Source organism: Mastomys coucha, unplaced genomic scaffold, assembly GCF_008632895.1.
Source record: "Mastomys coucha isolate ucsf_1 unplaced genomic scaffold, UCSF_Mcou_1 pScaffold22, whole genome shotgun sequence".
Lineage (NCBI taxonomy): Eukaryota > Metazoa > Chordata > Mammalia > Rodentia > Muridae > Mastomys > Mastomys coucha.
In genome coordinates, this window is record NW_022196905.1 from 123,571,284 (window position 1) to 123,591,533 (window position 20,250).

Genomic DNA, 20,250 nt, shown 5'->3' on the forward strand with positions numbered 1-20,250 from the left:
AATAAATTTGGTCTGCTTTCTAGCAGAATAAAAATGCATTTTAAATTTTAAAATATTCAACTGGGCATGGTGATTCATGCCTGTAAGCCAGGCACTCAGGAGGTGGAGACAGTAAGACTGCTGTGAATTTGGGGCAGTTTAGGATACATAGTTAAACCTTGCCCCACCACACATACACACATACACACACACACACACACACACACACACACATATCCTTAACTGGACAAATTAAATAGAACATCCCTCTCTTCTCATAGCCTTTGCAACTGATGAAATGGAAACTCTCATAAGTCCTTTGTACTAATTTGCCCTGGAATCTAATGAATCTTTCTTTGGAGTCCCAAGAAGAACAATTTCAGGTCAGTTGGGGACTGCTCCTGTGGGAACTGCCTTGCTGTACTTTGGAGGGTCATTCCAGTTCAGCTCTGACCAGAACAAAACAATAACCTCCAGGTGGTGGTGAAGGGTGTGTGGGGGTGTGTGTGTGTGAAGAAATGTTCTCTGTATTTACACTCTTTTACTACCTACTTCATACCTGGTTTGGTTTTGTTTTTCATTTGCCTCTAATAGACTGTGGGCTTTTGTAGACAAGTCTCCCTTTTATTCATCTTTTCCCCACAATGCCTAACACAGATTCTTAGAATATGTTTCATAAATGTTTGCTTTAAAAAAAAAATGGGTTGGACAGATTGATGCTTTGTTTTATTGTTGTCGTTTTAATCCTGGGGATTGTTTCTAGGACATGGTGCATGAAAGAAAAGCCCTTGGCCATTTGGCCATATTTCTGTGCCACCATGTCCCCTTTAATATTAGCTTGAAATGTTTTGACCTGCATATTATACATATTTATGAGATACAGTGCGATATTGCAGTGCACACATACAGTAATGTCAGGGTAGTTGGCATATCCATACACTTATCATATCTTTGCCTTAAAAATATTCAGAAGCACCTGTATCTGCTACTTTGACGTATAGAAGTATTACACTGTGCAAGAGGACATTAGAAATTATTGTAGATCATGCCTGTAATCCAACACTGGAAAGGCAGAGGGAAGGCAGATGTAGTGTGAGACTGTTAAAAAGAAAAAAAAGAAGAGTTTATGTCTGACAAATACAAGGTCCTTTGATTTGAAGACATGGCCAATCTATTCCTGGGAAATCAAAAGAGCAGGAAACAAAACGGAATAGGAAAAGGTAGGAACCTCCTGCGCATCTGAAGCAGTGCCGAAGGAAAAAAATATGAGCCGGACACAATTAGCCTCAGGACTTCCGCCGGGAGATGCGGTTTCAAGTAGATTGGGCGGATTCTTATCGGGCTCAAGACTGACAGGACTGGCGCCCTGTGAAAAGGGAGGGGTGGGGCTAGCGCACCGTGTACGTCATCACGCTGCGCCCAAGTTTCGCTGGCCTGGCTCCGAGTGGTAGTCACCCGAGGTGAGCGAGGGCTCCAGGTCTGGTTGTCGGGGGGTCAGCAGTGCTGCTTCTCCTGCCAGTTTCCCTGGTGGTTTCGGTAGCGACTGATTCCCAAAGCGGCTCCGAGTCAAAGTCTCGTCGTTCCTGTCCAGGAAGCTGGCTGACCGGCCGAGGTTTTGCAGTGACCCCTTGTGTGTATGGTAGCAGGCTGTTACGGCTGTAATTGAGACACACAGCAGCAGTAAGTGCCGTGACCTCGAGATCGTGCCCTGGTAACGACAAGGCATAAACCCCGCAGACTCGGGAGCTGAGCGCTTCATACAATACCGTTTACTAGTAACACTCCCTAAACGGGGACCAGTTCCAAGAGAGGACACCAAGTGACACGGACGAGGTGTTTCTAAATAGTTTCAGAACAAAAATAGTAGTGGGTAAAGGGTAAATAAGGCGACTTGTCTTCTAGTGATCTAGTAGGCACCCGTAGGTAGAAGAGCTTTTGGTCTGTAGAGTATCTGTGATCGGTAGCAGGGGAATTTTCCGAATGATTAAGTTAGAGAAGGACTAAGGCTGGTCGCTTAACTGCTTATTTTCCCACTATATCCTTCCTCATTTGGATAGAGGGACTCCAGTGTGACCAGTTTACTTGTATGCTTACTCACAAATAGTTCCTCGAAACACTTATGAGCAGGCCGTGTTATTCCTAACTTTCCGTATAGGGAATCTGAGGGTTAGATTCATTTTCTACTTTGTAGACATTATAAAGATCTATAAGCATCTCTGATCTGGCTGTTTCAGAAAGGTAGAAAAAGCCGGGTGGCGAGGTGGTGGTGCACACCTTTAATCCCAGCACTTGGAAGGCAGAGGCAGGTGGATTTCTGAGTTCGAGGCCAACCTGGTCTACAGAGTGAGGTCCAGGACAGCCAAAGCTACAGAGAGAAACCCTGTCTGAGACAAAAAAAAAAAAAAAAAAAAGAAAAGAAAAGAAAAGTAAAAAAAAGTGACTACTGGACATGGGCATTGCTCCTGACAAAATTCACTTGGTAAGCTCTAACCATCCGAACGCTAGTTTAAGTGGGGTATTGTGGCACCAGCCTGTGTGTAATAATTTCAGAGGATCCCCTGGAACTGGTGCTACAAAGGTTGTGAGCCACCATAAGGGTACTGGAAACTGAACCCAGGTCCTCTGGAAGAGCAACCAGTGCTTAGCTGCTTAGGCATCTCTCTAGCCCAACTCATGGGAGGCTAATGTAGAACGATCTCCCAATTTAAGGCAAGCCTGGGCTACAGTGGAGAAAGGTAAACTTCAAGAAAAGAAACAGCCATTGGTTTGCTAATGGATAGGGGAAAGGGGGCAAGAGTGTGTCTTAACAATGTTAAGCTTTGAGGATCTTTTTGTTTGCTTGTTTAATTTTAGGTGCTTACAGACACATATAATGTCAATAGTCCGTTCAGCCGTCCACGCCAAATGGGTTGTGGGGAAGGTGATTGGTACAGCAATGGTAAAAACTGCTAAAGTAAGAGCGACCAGACTTGTTTTGGATCCCTACTTACTGAAGGTGAGGATCAGCACTTGTTTTAAAATGCCATCGATAAGTAACCAACATTCTATTGCAGCTGTTCTCAGCCTGTGTGTCGAGACCCACTTGGGAGTCACATATCAGATGTTTACATTATGATTCATAGCAGCAGCAAAATTATGGCTGTGAGGTAGCAATGGAAATAATGTGATGGTTGGGGTGACCACATCATGAGGAACTGTACTAAAGGGTCGCAGCATTAGAAAGGTTGAAAACCACTGCTTTAGGGTCTGAGCGGAAAAGCATTCCCTGTCGATAAAAGATGAGTTGAGCATCTGCAGCAGTCTGCTATACCCACTGCTGACTTGTGGTGTAACCTGGTTCATAGGAGGCTTTGAGGAGCGTGCAGTTCGTTCTCATATTCCCTGTAGTGACTAGGCAGAACATCACAGAACAGGAGAGGACACTTAGTCCTTTCCTCCCAGGTTGCCATAAGAGACATCCCAGTACAGAGACGTTTGAGCTGACCCTCCAGTACAGTTTTACTCCTGAACCGGGTGGCAAGAAGTCTTTCACCATTGATGAATACATTGTGGTGGTTCTTTCAGCTGTGATAGGGCGTGGCCTCCTGCAGAATTATCAAGTGGTTTTAAGGAGTCAAGGGCAGTCGAAGGTGAACAGCAAAGGATCCTTTATGCTTTGTTGTTCCATTTTGTTTGGGGACAGGATCACTCTGTAGCCCTGGTTGTCTTAGAACTCACTATGTAAACCAGACTGGCTTTGAACCCACAGAGATCCACCTGCCTCTGCCATTGGTATGCTCCACTATCTATACCCAGGAATCCATAAGGACCAGCTTAAGGAGCGAGGAAGGGGATTTTGCAAAACTGGAGTAGAAAAAATAAAGACCTGAACTACAGTGACAGCAGTGGGAGTGGAGTGGGCAGGAAGAGACAGAGCTACGGTTTGTTAGATGAATGGGAGAGGAGGCATCTTTCCAGGAGTTGTTTTTTCATGTTCTTTTGCACCATAGATCACAGGTGGGAGTTACCGATCTGCCCCTCTCCTTCTCTCCACAGTACTTTAATAAGCGGAAAACCTACTTTGCTCACGATGCCCTTCAGCAGTGCAGCGTCGGGGACATTGTGCTCCTCAGAGCTTTGCCCGTCCCACGAACAAAGCATGTGAAACATGAACTGGCTGAGATCATTTTCAAAGTCGGCCGAGTTATCGACCCGATCACCGGAAAGCCTTGTGCAGGAACTGCCTACCTAGAGAGCCCGCTCAGTGGAGCTCAGGAGGAGCTCAGGGTCTCCTGAGCCTAGGAGAGGAGGAGCCAGGGGGATTTCTGTGTGTCTGCGATGGCTTCATTGCTAACTGTCGAGTTTGTCCTGTGACATTAAGAGTAGTCAACAAAGTAAAGAGCTTAGTGTTCCATAAAGTGTCCATCCTTTTTCAGATTCTCTGAACTGAAGGTACTTTCTGATTCCTCTGTAAGCTCACTGTCCTAGATCATATGTATTGTCTCCTTTGTTTTGCCTTGCTCAAAGAAATCTTGGACTTAGCACCTTTATTTTGAAAGAAGAAAACCTTTTGATAATGACATAAAAAGCTAAATTTAGTTTTGATGGCTTAATTTTTCAAAATGTATTGTGTGCATCCACGATGCCTGTGTGGGCACATATGTGCCACTGCACGCACACTGTGGCAGCCAGAGGGCAGCTTTGTGGAGTCAGCTCTCTTTCACTCTTACAGAGTTTCTAGGTATCACACCTGTACCCACTGAGCCACCCTGCAGGCACTGAGTTTTAATGATTCATATTCAAAGTAAATTAAATTTGGGGTGTTTTGTTGTGTTTTTGGAGACAGGGTTTCTCTGTGTAGCCTTGGCTGTCCTGACCAGGCCGGCCTCCAAATCACAGAGAGCTGCCTGCCTCTGCCTCTGAAGTACTGGGACTTGAGGTGTGTGCCACCACTGCTGGCTAGTAGATTTAAAATTTTTCCCCCTTATTTCACCAACTTGCAAGGGGAAATGTTTTAAATGCTGTAAAGATTCTTACTGCTTATATATTTTGGCCTATATATGTCAGTTTTCTGACTCTTAGAAGGAGACTTGAATTTATAGTCCTACCTCAAGCTCCAGGTAGCTGGCATTAGTAGGTGTATCCCACAAGGCCTAGCTTAGTAGACGATATCAGTGATGAGCACAGGCACTCATGGATCATCAGGTTCCCAAAGTGGAGAGGGACGCATAGGTGCCCTTATGACAAATAGGACCCATGGAGAGACCAGATAATTTCCTGGGGTGGGTGTTGTCTCTGCAGACTAGTAAATGATGGGTATGGGGAAGGCAGTTCAGAGGAAAGTGTGGATGAAGTCCTAAATAATAGTATGGCTAGTGAAGCTGGAGAGATGGTCCAGTAGTTAGGAACTCTTGGGGTCCAGGGATCACCTCACAAGCTACACGAACACCAGTCTTAGTCACACAGGGAGAGTTTATTGAGCATATGCCCCAGGACTTCAGGAACTGAACCGTGGCCCCAAGTTAAGATCCTACAGGGTTTTTAAGCCCAAAATCCACAGCCAAGTTATTTTGCCAATCAGGATTTAGGGATAGGGGACTTCCTTAGGAACATGCCTTTGTTGTACACTTATCCTATTTCCATTGGTTGGGGTATTCACCTGTGGCAGGAGACTTGCCTTGGTTAATATTCATGATCTAACTTGTCTACTAGGATGAGACTTAGCTAACATTCCGGTCTTAACTTGCCCTCCAGGATGTCAACTACCCACTTACATACTTGTCTCTTTCTGCCAAGTAAGATGACAGTTCCCAGGGAGGTTTTGGGAACTTAAATTTTACTTGACCACTACTCAAAATGGAAGTTTTGGTCCAAATAGTTCTTTATATTGGTGCAGATATCTCTCTAGTGTTAGGGTCCATCCCAGGGACAGCTTATAAAAGCAAACACCATAAGAGCTTATAGACAGGTGCAGGAAGTGCTGCTGGGTGGTTGGTTTGGGTCCAAGCTTATTGTGGGTAACAAAACAGTTCTACTGACTTGTGTCATGATGGTTTCCAAGGGCACAGAACATAACAATATGTAATCAATCTTGGTGTTAGATAGGTTCCTAATAGCCGGGCGGTGGTGGTGCGGGCCTTTAATCCCAGCACTTAGGAGGCAGAGGTAGGTGGATTTCTGAGTTCAAGGCCAGCCTGGTCTATAGAGTGAGTACCAGGACAGCCAGGGCTACACAGAGAAACCCTGTCTCGAAAAATCCAAAAATAGAAAAGAAAAGAAAAAAAAGAAAGGTTCCTAATAACAACAAAAACATTTGAGAATGTCATCATAACAGCAAGCTAGGGCTGGAGATATCACTCAGCAGTCAAGAGCACTGACTGCTCTTCCAGAGGTCCTGAGTTCAAATCCCATCAACCATATGGTTCAAATCACAGTTCAAATCACAACCATCCTTAATAGGATCTTATGCCCTCTTCTGGTGTGTATGAAAACAGCTACAGTGCACTCATATACATAAAATAAGTCTTTTTTAATTAAAAAGTAATGGCAGGCTAGCCAAGTAGCTGTTACCTAGGCCTTAACAGGAACACTGGCTGCTTTTGCAAAGGACTCAGGTTCAGTTCTCAGCACCCACATCACATGGCAATTTAAAACTGTTAACTCCAATTCCAGATATGGTGCCCTCTTCTGTTCTCCGTGAGCACTGCATTCATGTGGTACAGACATACCAGCAAAGCTCTCATACATAAAATAAAAATTAATCTTATTTTAACAAAGCATAACCAGGAGTTTTTAAAGCACACAAGAATTGCTGGGGCATTTTGAATATAGGTAGACAGAGAAATAGGATGATGGATTTTTTTAAGGTCAGAAAAAATGAGTGCAAAGTTAAGCAGCGCCAGTGTAAAGAACTGGATAGAATAAGATGAAGGGCTAGGAAACTGACTTTTAAAAGCTGATCCCAAGGCTGGGCAGTGGTAGCACACACCTTTAATCCCAGTACTCAGGAGGCAAAGGCAGGTGGATCTCTGGGTTTGAAGCTAGCCTGGTCTACGGAATGAGTTCCAGGACAGCCAGGAATATATAGAGAAACTCTGTCTGGGGTGGGGGGTTGGGGGAGCCTGATCCTAAAACCTAAACACCTTGTACAAAGAGCTTACGTTACTAGGGAAAACTCTTGACTTGGTGCCAGGGTGGTCATGGAATGGGAAGCCTTTTAGACCAGTGGTTCCTAATGCTGCAGTCCTTTAACACAGTTCCAGGTACTTATATATGGGCATCTCTGCAGACCTGCCTAGAGACCAATAGAGGAATGGTGAACCAGTTCCTAAAACCAATCAAAATATGTATTTTCTGATAGTCTTAGATGACCTTTGAGCCCCACAGCCTGAGAACCCATTTTACAGCATCTGGATCCCTGGCAGGTGGGCCTGTGTGGTCCTCTCAACATGTATGACTGACACCTGTTGGACCACTCAGGTCTCCAACTCCAAGCATCTGTCTGTAAGACAATTGACCAACTGATGTGCATGCTGATATATCATTTTCACTAAAGTTTCTTGGGCTTGAGCTATAGCTCAGTGGTAGGGTACTTGCCCAGCAAGCACAAGACTACAAGGAGAACATCCTGGTGGTGCTCTCCCGTAAGCTAGCAACCTTGCCACCAAATCTGACAACCCACGTTGGTCCAAGTTCCTGGAACCCACATGGTAAAAGGAAAAACTCGACTCCCAGAATTTTTCCTCGGGCCTTCACATGCTTGTTGACTTGGTTCAAGTATCCACACTCAAATGTAACTTATAAATTTAACTTTTTTAAAAATTAGACTCTTGTAATGAGAAATATGGGCCGGGTAGTACACACCTTTAATCTCAGCACTCAGGCAAAGGCAGAGGCCAGCCTGGTCTATGTTGTTGAGTTCCAGGCCAGCCAAGGCTACATAGTGATTCTCAATCTTTCTAATGCTATGACTCTTTTAATACAGTTCTAAATACGCATTATGTAGGTGTCTCTGCCTGTGGGCAGAGCTGCCTGAAGAGGATAGAGGAGTACTGTCTCAGTTCCTAAGCCCTTCGATGGTGTCTTTGGAGACCTCTTTGAAAAGATCATTGGACTACAATGGCGTCTTGATCCACAGGTTGAGAACCATGAGGGCCTAAAGCCACTTGGGTAGTGGCATACAAGATTTAAGATTTTTTTATTTATTGAAGATTTTTCATTTGTTATTATATCTAAGTACACTGTAGCTGTCTTCAGACAAGCCAGAAGAGGGCATCAGATCTCACTACGGATGGTTGTGAGCCACTATGTGGGTGCTGGGATTTAAACTCAAGACCTTCAGAAGAGCAGTCAGTGCTCTTAACCACTGAGCCATCTCTCCAGCCCGTGGCATACACTTATAGCACTCAGGAGGCTGAGGCTGAACACAGCAAGTTCAAGACAAGCCTAAGCAACTTGGTAGGACCTATTTCAAAAGTAGATTGAAGATACACAGCTTCTTGATAGAGCACATGCCTAGCATATACAAGGCCCTAAGTACAGCCACCAGACCTTGGGAACGGAGGAGAGCACTGAACTAAAGAACTAATGAAACTCCGGAGCAAAATGGCAATGGGGTGGGTGGGGAATACAGGGGAAAAAATGGCCTAGTGCTAAGTAGCACAAAAGCAGAGTCATCAAAGAAATGTGTAAATGCCAAGTGCATTCCAAGGGAGAGTTGAAACTCCTAACATATAAAGTTGAGTCAAATGCAATAATGCATACCTATGATCCCAGCACTGCAGAGGTGGAGGCAGGAGCATTGAGAGTTTGAGGCCATCCGGGTCTGAATAATGAGGTCCAATAAGTAAACAGGTTATGAAGGCTCTCTGCAAGTAATCTCAACCCAGGACTTTACCCGGAGATTACAAGAGGATTCCTGTCAGAACAGGCCGGACCCAAGAATGGAGTCGTATGAGGGGAATTCTGAATGCTTGTGAGAAACTCCAAGAAAACAAGAGCCTTGTGACCTCAGTTTCTTCAAAACACAAAAATTGTTCGTAGAATGTGCTTCATGCCCCTCCCAGGTGTAGCAGATAGCAGTGAGTTCACTCCAGATTACTCATTAATGCTTGCTGCTTTTATGAGATGCCTCGGTGGAAAATCTTTTTTGCCACGTGTGTGGCTTCTCCTTGTGTTCGTACACCTAACTCCTCGTGTGGTTCTTCTAAACCCTCAGAGTATAAATTGTCTGATGCTCTGAATAAACGCTATTGCTTGAGACTTTAGTCCGCCTCATTTTTAGGCTCCAGTCTCCCAGGTTCAACCCCCCTCAAGAGCAGTAAACAGATTATCATCCGTTTGAGGCCGGACTGGGCTCCTCATAAAGACCCTGTCTCAGCTAAGTTGAGAAATGAAGGATCTGAATAAGAAAGGCAGGGCTCACCCACACTTCGAGGCCTTGCCCGCAGCAACTCTCATACCTGCCTCCCACAATTGTGCCTACAATTGTATAAAACGCTCTCACCCTCATTCACATTTAAAGGAATAAGTGCCTCTCCCAGCCTGAACCACCCATAAAACCAGACCCTGTCATCTGTCCAAATTCTTGTTAGAAAACTGTACCCATGGGGCTGGAAAGATGGCTCAGCGATTAAGAGCACTGGCTGCTCTTCCAGCAGACCAGGGTTCAATTCCTAGAACCCACATGGCAGCTCACAACTGCCTGCAACTCCAGTTCCAGGGGCCCCACCCACACCCTCACACAGGCAAAACACTAATGAGGCACATAGACTAGGAAGAGAAAAAAATTTAAAGGTAAAGAAAAGCACAGCTCTTGAGCTTCAAGGTTACAGGTGGTGGAGAATCAGCTCCCATCCGTCCTCTTACTCAGAACCACGAAGGCGGCCACCAATTGGGCAGTATCTTTCTCTTGGCCTCTACTGGTAACTGAGTCCCAGGCTGCTCCCCATTTGTCTAATTCCTCGGGATCTATTTGTTTCTGCCTACTCTTGTCTCGCTGAAGTTGCACGCTTATATCCGTAGCTCTTTTCTTATACTAGCAGTTCTCAACTTTCCTGATGCTGCTAACACGTTAACACGTTTCCTCATTTCGTGGTGACCCTCAGCCGTAAAATCAGGCTCTGGAGTCTCCCATGCACAGATCTACTCCTTTCTCGTGAATCTCCCTGTGTACATTCCAGGTTCCTTTCTCACACCCATTTCGGGGGACACCCAACTCCCCTCGTGGGATCTATGGACGTCTTTAGCAACTGCTTGGCGCGCCCCCCGGCGGCGGCGCGCTGCTCCCCCTAGCGGCCGCGCCCCTGCACCACAGCGGCCTAGCGCCCTGCCCCGCCCCGCCCCAGCCTGGTCGGCCCGGCCGGGGGAGGGGTCGCGGTAGCGGCGGCGTCAGCGGCACCGAGGCGGTAGGAGCTCCAGGCTCCGGAGCAAGATGGCGGCGCGAGTGCTGCTCGCGCGAGGAGGCCTGCTGCGGCCAGCCGCCCACAGCAGCTTCCTGCCCGGGCTCCGGTGAGCAGCGCCGCCCTTTCCGGGGCCCGGCCGGGGAGGGGCCGCCGTGGGGCGAAGGGCGCGGGGTCCCCGGGGCGGGGAGGGGACGCAGGGGGGCTGGCCTCCGAGTCCCAAGCGACCGAGGGCTGGCGTGGCTGCAGCGCCTTCCCGGGCCCCCCCAGTGGGGCTCAAGGTCACCGTCTTGCCGGCGCCGCCCTTGCTGGGTACGCCCGGGCTTGCGGGCCGGGGACGCCCGCAGCCTCTGCGCGCTGCGCCCCCCGCAGTAGCGATCGATGCTTCGCCCCAGATCGGGAAGAGAAGCGAAAGGATGGCTGGCCCCCCTCTGGGGAAGCTGCACCCCTAGGTCCCCACTCGGGACAGCCCCTTAGATTTGAAAGAGGAGTGGATCCAAAAAAAAAAGTAACCGACGGTGACCAGCTGTAGTATGGCGGAGTTCGCTGTCGAAACTTTTTCTTTTCCTAACCTCCGCGGAGACTGTTCCCGGTTCGTGTCAACCTGTCACCTTGACATTCCCACGTTTAAATAGCGAAAGGCCATCCGAATTTACCGACGGATTTGTTTTCTTTTCTTTCCTTCCTTTGTATAATTATTTGATGTTTAAACGGTTTTTAGGTTTTATTTATTTTTTTTTATTTTTATGTGTATAAGTGTTTGCCTACATGTGTGGCTATCACATAGGTGCCTGGGGCAGTCAGAAGGTGTCTTTGGTTCACCACAACCCGAGTCACAGAGGGTTGTGAGCCGCCATGTCGGGGCTGGCGATTGAATCTGAGTCCTCTTCTAGAGCAGCAAGTGTTCTTAACCCCTGAACCAGCTCTCCAGCCCCTATCTATTTTTTTGAGATATATTCCTGGCTGGCCTTGAACTTTTTCAGCAAACCTTTTGCTTCAGACTCCAAGGTACTGCAGTTGCAAGTGTGCAGTTGCAGGCCAGCCTTGGCTAATTGTAATATTCTTTTTTTTAAAAAAGATTTTTTTTAACCTCTCTGCATGCGTGCACACGTGTGTGTAACTGATTTTCTTCCACCATGTGGGTCTGGGAGATTGAATGTAGTTCATCAAACTTAGCAGCCAGTTTCTTTACCCCTTAGGCCATCTCACCAGCCCCAGAACTTCTCTTTAAGATTTCTTTTGTTTGTGTGTATGTGTGTTTTTACCTGTATATATGCATGTGCACCGTGTGTGTGCCTGGGGCCAACAGGGATCAGAAGAAGGTATCCTATCTTCTGAACTACAATTACAGAAATGGTAGTGAGCCACCACTTGGGTACTGGGAATGGAACTGTGCACCTCCAGGAGGGGAGCAAATGCTCTTAGGCACGGAGCCATCTCTCCAGCACTATAGGAGCACCATATAATAGGGCTTGTTTGATTTAGTGGCAGTCTTAAATATCAGGGTATGTATCTCACAAAAGACACACGGAGGACAAGAGACGCATCTCTAAGGGAAAAGCGTGTGAACCCTTTTTGTTTCAGGACAGAAGCAACATGTAGCTGCAGATTATTTAAACCACCTGTAATATGTTTCCAAGCGGGACAAACAGACATCTTACTTTCACATCTGCCCTTACTGAGCAAGCAATCCGAGGCCCTAAAGTTTGTATTTTGTTCCTTGGGAAACAGGGGGCTGAAACCCAAGGTGCTCACTTAATGCTCAGAGTCGTAAAGCTGGTAAACTAGAGTTTTGGACCTACCATTGCCAAATGCTCTCTACCCTGGGGTTCCTTGAAGACATTCTCGCCCTCCTCTCTCCCTTTCTGCCAATCTTTTCTGGGAACTATTCAAAGAGGAGGAAAAAGAAGGGTCCAGAGTAGTTTAGAGCCTTGTAAAGTCTGAGGTGTCCACTGTTCAAATGGAAAATACAAATGTCTGGGCTACAGGCAACTGGTGGGAAAAAGCATATAAGAATGTGGATAGATACCTGGATTTCATTGAGTTTTGGTTTTTGGTGGTGGTAGTTTTGTTTTTCCATGGGTTTTTGTTTGGTTGGGGTTTTTTTGTTTTTGTTTTTGTTTTTTGTTTTTTAGAGGTTGGGGGGGTGGGAGATGGGAGTTTGAGACACAGTAACTCTGGCTGTGCTGGAACTCGATCTATATATATCAGGCTGTTAGGCCTGCATCTGCCTCTCTAATGCTGGGCATGAAGATGTCTGCCACCACCAGGCTTGTTTTTGTTTGTTTGTTTGTTTTTAAAGCCACAGTGATGGATGAAATTGTTTTAAGGAGAGAGTGTGTGACTAGTGAAGCTGAGAAGCAAGCCCTAGTATTGTGTCAACATTTCCAGGCTGTCGAATAGAGAGGAGAAGGAGCCAGCAAGGAAGACGGGGAAAGAGCAGCCAGAACCATCATTAGGTGACAGGCGTCAGAGAGGGGATATTTATCAGACTGGTTAGCTGTGCCTGATCCTGGCTAGAAGGTTAAGTAAGATGACAGAAAATAAATAAATAAATAAATAAGTAAGTAAATAGCAGATTTGCCTACAGGAATGTTGGGATGACCTTGCACCATGAGTTTCAGAAAGGAGTCAGGAGGTCTTTGTAGGCATCTCAGACTTGTGTATTCTAGTACTGTGGGGCCAAGACCCCCTGGGAGGGTCACATATCGGAAATCCCTTGTATCAGCTATTTACATTATAAATCCTAAGATTTAGCAAAATTCCAGTTCTGAAGTATCGATGTAATAATGTTATGGCTGGGAATGAGCGCAGCATAAGGAACTATATTAAAGGGTCACAGCATTAAGAAAGTTGAGAACCTGCCGGGCGGTGGTGGTGCACGCTTTAATCCCAGCACTTGGGAGGCAGACGCAGGCGGATTTCTGAGTTCCAGGCCAGCCTGGTCTACAGAGTGAGTTCCAGGACAGCCAGGGCTACACAGAGAGACCCTGTCTTGGAAAACCTTTAAAAAAGAGAGAGAGAGAGAGAGAGAAAGAAAGAAGGTTGAGAAGCACAGCTGTAGTCTTATTTAGCTACGGCTTGTATTAAGCCCAGAGTCCTCAGCTGATTACTAGACAGTCATCTGGAAAGAGTTAAGGGACAAAGGATTTAATCCATGTTCTTCCCGAAAAACCTGGTTGCTCTCTTGCCGGTGGAGATGGACCGTCTGCCGTCGTCCAGGCCAGGAATCAGGCCTTCTCCAAGCCTGTGCTGCCCCTCTCCTAGCCTTCTAATTTGGTCATCAGCTCTGTCATCTTTGCTTCTCAATGCCTAGGCTCCACCGTCTCTGTTCTCGTCACCCTTAACCATCAGCAACAATTGCATGGATTCCTCCGAAGACTGTGAACTTGACCCCATCACTGAAGGAGACAGATTTAAAAAACAAACAAAAAAAAAATCTAAGAGGCCATTTTTCCATTATAAAAATCTCCCTTAACCAACTTGTGCTGGCAGGAGAGGTGGTTCAGCAGTTAAGGGCGTGTACCTGAGTTCATATCCCGTTAGCACCCATATCACATACTCATACTCCCCTCCCCCATGCATATACACATAATTAAAAATGGAAATAAATCTTTAAAACCTTGGCTATAGTCAGTACTTGGGAAAATAAGGTATGAGGGTTGTGAGTTGGAGGCTAGCCTGGGCTACAGAGAGAGAGACAGAGAGAGACAGAGACAGAGAGAGACAGAGACACACACACCCCGTCTCAACCTCCGCCATACGGACCGGATCCTAATCCTTCCCTTCTCCAGCACCCTCCCAAGAAAAGCCATTTAGAAGACAATGCGGACATTTAAAAGAGCACCAGTGTAGATATTTTAGAACAGCTGTGTTTCTTAGATGTGATAATAGCATAGTGGATCTATCTTTGTTTGCTGGAGATACGTGTTCAACTATTCACTTACTTACTGAGACAAGGTCTCATCCATTGTGCTGGCCAGCCTGGAACTCTCAGTGTAGAAGACCAGACTGGCCTTAAACTCAGAGATCTTCCCGAGCCTACCTCCTAAGTGCTGAAATTAAAGGCATGGCATATGCTGAAGTGTTTAAAGTTGTATGTGTCTATACAATTTCCAAATCTATAAAAGTTCTTTTTTTAAGTTACACAACACATTTTTATCTACTTGGAGTGTGTAAATATGATTCCAACTTCTCTGTGTTTGAAGCTCTTCTAAACAAGAACTGGGCCACAGGGTCTCTGTAGCAGCTGTGCAGGGGTCAGGTTTACAGGAGTATTGCTTTAATATGATACAGGTCAGAATAGATCTGCTGCCCTCCCCTGCCCGTGCTTCCTCACTGCAATATTTACTCCTGGCTTTGTTACTAGCTCTTCAAGTGCTGTCTCCCCTGGATATCCAACTGTCAGATGTTTCCTCCTCTTCTCTATCAGTGGTTCTCAGCCTGTGAGTCAAGACCCCTTTGGATTGCATATCCGATATTGACATTGCTATTCATAACAGCAAAATTACTGTCATGAAGTAGCAAACGAAAATCATCTTATGGTTGGGGAATCACCACAACATGAGGGCCTATATTAAAGTAGCAGTGTTAGGAAGGCTGAGAACCACTGATCTACATCGTTAGCTCAAGAGTTACTTCTTCCTGATACCTCATCTCCAGGCCACCTGAGACCCTGCCTCGTCCACCCTGAGCCTGCATCTTACCACCGGGGCCTTTGTCCAGAGCTTATCTCGGGATGCTTGTGATCTTCCCCTGCTCTCGAGTTCCCCTGCTCTTGCCTGCAGACTCAGCTCTTTGGGGTCAGGGCCTGGCTCATTCTCTGCATGTCCTCCCGCAGCTAGCCCAACTCCTAACACAAACCATGATGCAGTTAGCAAATATTTGTGGGTCAAATGGGTTAAGGGTAAAGCCTGCTGTGCTCCTTCTGAATGTTAAAATCTTTTTCCCTTCTTCCCACCTCCGGCTTTTGAGGTGGTTTTTTTTTTGGGGGGGGGGGCGAAATGTGGTTTGTTATATTGTTTCCTTGCAGTTGGGTTTGTGTTTTCTTTTGTTTTGAGGCAGGGCTTCACAGTTTAGCCCTGACCGGCCAGGAACTTGATATGTAGATCAGACTAGCCTCAAACACAGAGATCTGCCAGACTTTTTCTCTTGGGGATGGAACCCAGGGTCTCACTCATACCAGCCATTAAAGCCACACTCCCAGCCCCAGGGATGTCTTCTGAAAGTATTGTTTCTCTCCATCTCTATATCCAAAGTCTGAACAGTAGACTGTCCTTTACCCAGCCACTGAGAGGTTTGTTTCTTTGTGTTTTTCTTTTCTTTTTTTTTTAATGATTTGTTTTATTTATTTTATGTGTATGAGTACACTGTAGTTGTACAGATGGCCGTGAGCCATCATGTGTGTGGCTGCTGGGAATTGGACTCAGGACCTCTGCCAGCCCCTCTCGCTCCACCCCGCTCACTCTGGCCCCTCTCGCTCTGTGTTTTTGTTTTTCAAAACAGTTATTTTTCTGTGTCCCTGGGCGGGGGAACTCACTATATAGACCAGGCTGGGCTCGAACTCAGAGATCACCTGCCTCTGCCTCTCAATTGCTGGGATTAAAGGTGTGAGCCACCTCCCCTCACTGAGTGTTTGGCTTTTGGTTTGGGGTTTTGTTTTGTTTTATTTTTAAGGCTTCCTTCAAAAAAAAAAAAGTGGTTGGCTAGTCTGGCCGGAGAGAGTCTAGGAACTGCACTCTCTGCCCTTGGGGTTGGCTCAGTACTTCCGGGCTGCTTTTCCTGCTTGTTTTGAAAATCTGCAGGCAGTATCCAGGTAACACACACAGCCGGGTAGCGCCCCACCCACGCTGACCTGTTACCACGCCGCTTCTTCCCACTCTGCTCTCCCACCTTACAGAGCTGTGGGCCTTACCGAAGCGTGCCGTCCGTTTCCTGACCCTGTGTCCTTGTACATGTTGTTCTCTCTGTCTAGAATTAGCACCTGCCTTGTCCATCTGTCCTGCTTGGCCTCCAGCGCAGAGCTGCAGATTCTCCACTGGAGTCACTCTTGCTCCAAGCCGGTGATTCATTCCTCTGAGCTCTGGCAGTGTGTCCGCTCTGGGATTGGTGCTCATTCTGGCTGTCTTCCTCCGGGGAGATTGAACTGACTTAGCATCTGGTAGAACTTGATACGAACAGAGCCTAGTACACAATGCTTATGCTCAAGTCCTGTATTTAATAGAAAGTAGGAGCCCTCCAACCTGGGAGTGTGTGTCTGTGTCTGTGTCTCTGTATGTTTATATGTATATATCTCCAAGTATGTGTCTGTGTGTATATGTGTTTCAGTGTGTTTATGTCTACGTGTTTATATGCATGCATGTATGTATGTGTGTGTCTCTGTTTTTATATGCATGTATGTGTTTTGTGTGTGTGTCTGTGCGTGTTTATATGGGTGTGTGTACGTGTATGTGTCTGTGTGTTTATATGTGTGTGTCTGTGTCTGCATGTGTCTGTCAGTAAGAACCCAGGCCTTGCCTGGATCCAATCTCTCTGGCAGCTGTTGGCATAGCTCTCTCCATATTTGGCTTAGACAGTGAGAGAGACTGGATGACGTGTCATCACGTATCCTGTGCCCAGGACTGGGCACATCATATCTGCTTTTGTCAGCTGAAACCTGACACTCAAACAAGATTTCAGAGTTTGACCCTCAAAGCCAGGTTGGCAGGTTTAGCCAGAGACGTAGGTTTGGGAGACGTTCCTGATCAGTAGAAACATTTTGAATGTTGTTTGTTCTTGGAAAATTCTGAGCCATTGTTTAGTCTCTGAGAGTGCCTGCTGTTGCAGGACTCACCTTGCTGCTGTTTGAGGATCTAATGAGATGACTTAAGCAAGTGACCTCAAGCAGCCATGGAAAGAAATGTGTCTTTAATAACCGTTAATACCCTTGGGCCCTAAGGAAGAAAAGTGTCACCATCTGCTCTATATTTAGTCTGCAAATAATCCTTTCAGATTCACACATATATTCAGTGCAATAAAAATTAGTCATACTTGCCCATGTATAATGCATGCTTGTCTGCATTTTTGAAGGATACATTAAACACAACTGGAGTAGACCACTTTGGCGTATACCTGAATGTGAGCACTGTGGAGGTAAAGACAGGAAGCTCGAGAGTTCAAAGCTAGCCTCAGCTACATAGTGAACTTCAAGTCATTCTGGGCTTCATGAGACTAGATCTAAAAGTAGACAACCAAATACACCATAAAGTGCCCAATAAATATTGGTGATGGGGAAGAGAATAAATTCATAGTTCTTGCTTTGGTTGTAAGTGAAATTCCTAGTGTAGTATTTTTTTTTAACATTTTCATTGTACTTGGGTTGGTTATAGCGATGGTATTATTGCTGAGACAGTCTCACACCATGGGCCAGCCTGGTGTGGAACTCACTGTGTAGACTAGGCTGGCCACAAACTTGAAGCGGTTTCCTGGGTCAGCCCTAGCTAAGCATTCTTTCCTTAACTGGTCATAATTTTGTTTTTGTTTATTTGTTTGAGTTTTTGGTTATCTGTATAGCTCTGGCTGTCCTGGAACTCACTCTGTAGACCAGGCTGGCCTCGAACTCAGAAATCCAACTGCCTTTGCCTCCCAAGTGCTGGGCCATTACTGCCCAGCTTAATACTAACTTCTTATAACTTAAACACACACAAAAAAAATTACGTATTTATTTTTTCGTATATAGGTGTTCTGTCTGTATGTATGTCTGCATGTACTGTGTGTGCCTGGTGCCCTTGGATGGCATTGGCTTCCCAGAGCTTAGTGACAAACAGTTGTGACTGCCATATGGGTACAATGTGTTTTATCTTATTCCCCTTCCCACTCTTCCCAGGCCCCGAGGTCACATCCTCCCGGCTGCATGTCTTCTTTTTATTCCCAGTCCACGGAGTTCAGTTAGTACTCCCCATGTGCACATGGCCGTGGCCCACCCAGTAAAGCTCGAGCAGCTCCCACCTGGAGCCAGCCTAATGAAGAAAACTGACCGGAGAGATGGCTTGTGATGAAAGCCACTTGCTGCTCTTATAGAAGAGCCAGGATTGGTCCCTGGCTCCCGCATGGTACTCACAACCATCCCTAATTCTAGTTTCTGGGATCTGCTACCCTCTTTTGAACCCTTTTAAGCACCAGGCACATACATGGTACACATGCATACACACAGGCAGAACACTCACACACATGAGATAAATTTTAATCTTCAAAAATTAAGTAAAATTTCAAAAGAAAACTGACTCAGCTGGCTGTAGTGATGCACGCCTTTAATCCCAGCACTTGGGAGGCAGAGGCAGGCAGATCTTTGAGTTCGAGGCCAGCCTGGTCTACAGAGTAAGTTCCGGGACAGCCAGGGCTACACAGAGAAACCCTGTCTCCCAAAACAAAACAAAACAAAATCTGACCCTTCCTTCTCTAGCAGGCTTTGGTTACCAGTAGCTCCTTGGTTAGTAGATGAAAATTTATGAGTCCCTGTATTTGCATAAGTGCATGTGTACGTGCGTGCGTGCGTGCGTGCGTGCGTGCTCACATACAGACCCCAGAATAGGGCAGCCAGTGCTCCTTTCTATCACTCTTGCTCTCAGACAAAGTCCCTTCTGGAACACAGGGTTTGTATCCGAGCTAGGCTAGAAGCCAGCAAGCCCCAGTAGGCCTGCTCCCACTTCTCTCTGTGCTGGGGTCCTTGGCATATTTAGGGAATACCCAACTTGTGACTCAAATTCTGGGATCCAAACCCCAGTCCTCAGGACTACAGAGCAAGTCCCCTTAACCCCTGAAGCACCATCTCTCCAGCCCCTCCCTCATAGGCTTGCCATTTGCTCTATGATACAAATATCCAAAACACGGGTGTGATGGTGCACACCTATAATCTTGGCACTCTGGAGATTGAGGCAGGGGGATTGAGAGCTTGTGGCCAACCTGGAGGTGCCCAGTAAGACCCTGTCTATAAAACATTTTGTTCTAAAAATAGACTCAGGCTGTGCTGGTCAGGTTGTCCTGAAACTTGCTATGTAGATTAAGGGTGCTTCAAACTTGGTAATCCTTTTGCCTCAGCCTCCAAGCACTGGAATACTTGGTGTGTACACGATGCCTGGCTAAAGCCATTAACTTCCATGGGAAAAAGGCAGACCTCTGTTGACCCGTTGACTGGGACCTGGAGACCCTGGCAAGCAAGTGCTAGGCACCACTGATCTTTACCTGGTACTGGGCATAAAGCACAAGGCATTGTGGCAAAGTCTAACATAACTACCACAAAGTCACCTTACAACTGGACCTTGACCGGGTGGCTAGGAGTCAAGATGAGGTCGCCTCCTACCATTTCCTGAAGTAAGTCTACAAAAACCAATACCAGAACTGGGATGTATGACAGAGGTAAATTTTGGAAAGCATCTAGAGAAGTCATTCCAGCTTGGTTTCATTTCGTTTGTCTGTTTGTTTGTTTTTCTTCGAGACAGGGCTTGTCTGTTGAGCCCTGGTTGTCCTGACTGGCCTTGAACTCACAGAGATTCACCTGCCTCTGCTCCTGAGTGCAGGACACTTTAGGGGTATACCGATAAAATCTCATTCAAAGCAAAGGAGGGGGAGGGGTGGAGGGGGAAGAAGTGATCCTTCAAAAATCTGCCGGCTTTCCCTGGTGCCCTCATAGGCTTGGTGCAGTCAAGATTGGATTCCTCCCGTCATCTAAACCACATAGTTCCTCACCCCACCCCTCTTGCCAATATAGCTGTCTCTGTCTTGTGCTCCATCTGAGTAGCTTCAAGACGCCTACTGCCTTCCCAATCATGGTCTCCTTTAGGTCTAGATAGTCCATTGTAGTCTGAAGAATAGGGGAGACATTGGGAGGCAGAGGCAGGCGGATTTCTTTTTTTTT

At 46.4% G+C, this 20,250-nt stretch overlaps 2 protein-coding genes across 5 annotated transcripts in view; both read left to right on the plus strand.

Annotated features, from left to right (window-relative positions):
- The first annotated feature begins 1,382 nt into the window (after nucleotides 1-1,382).
- Nucleotides 1,383-4,376, plus strand: Mrps17 (mitochondrial ribosomal protein S17). Of its 3 annotated transcripts, none has more exons than XM_031338078.1 (3): nucleotides 1,383-1,439; nucleotides 2,833-2,974; nucleotides 4,015-4,376. In XM_031338078.1, the coding sequence occupies exons 2-3, from the start codon at nucleotides 2,852-2,854 to the stop codon at nucleotides 4,252-4,254; spliced, it is 363 nt and encodes a 120-aa protein (XP_031193938.1). In that variant the 5' UTR covers nucleotides 1,383-1,439; nucleotides 2,833-2,851; the 3' UTR covers nucleotides 4,255-4,376. The 3 variants fall into 3 exon arrangements, with proteins under 3 accessions (XP_031193938.1, XP_031193937.1, XP_031193939.1); XM_031338077.1 differs by having other exon boundaries at nucleotides 1,397-1,659; XM_031338079.1 differs by lacking the exon at nucleotides 1,383-1,439 and adding an exon at nucleotides 2,343-2,458.
- A 5,908-nt stretch (nucleotides 4,377-10,284) lies between these two features.
- The window catches only part of Nipsnap2 (nipsnap homolog 2), a 33,692-nt gene continuing 23,726 nt past the window's right edge, over nucleotides 10,285-20,250 (plus strand). The window contains exon 1 of one of the 2 annotated variants that reach the window (XM_031338082.1): nucleotides 10,285-10,467. In XM_031338082.1, coding sequence (XP_031193942.1) covers nucleotides 10,391-10,467 — 77 coding nt within the window. In that variant the 5' untranslated portion in view covers nucleotides 10,285-10,390. The remainder of the gene's footprint in view (nucleotides 10,468-20,250) is intronic. The other variant, XM_031338080.1, reaches the window with a different exon arrangement.

Excerpts from the sequence above, each read along its gene's own strand:
- Mrps17 (XM_031338078.1), top strand. The coding sequence starts at position 2,852 with ATGTCAATAGTCCGTTCAGCCGTCCACGCCAAATGGGTTGTGGGGAAG. Across the intron at positions 2,975-4,014 it reads TGGATCCCTACTTACTGAAG|TACTTTAATAAGCGGAAAAC; the intron begins GTGAGGATCAGC and ends TTCTCTCCACAG.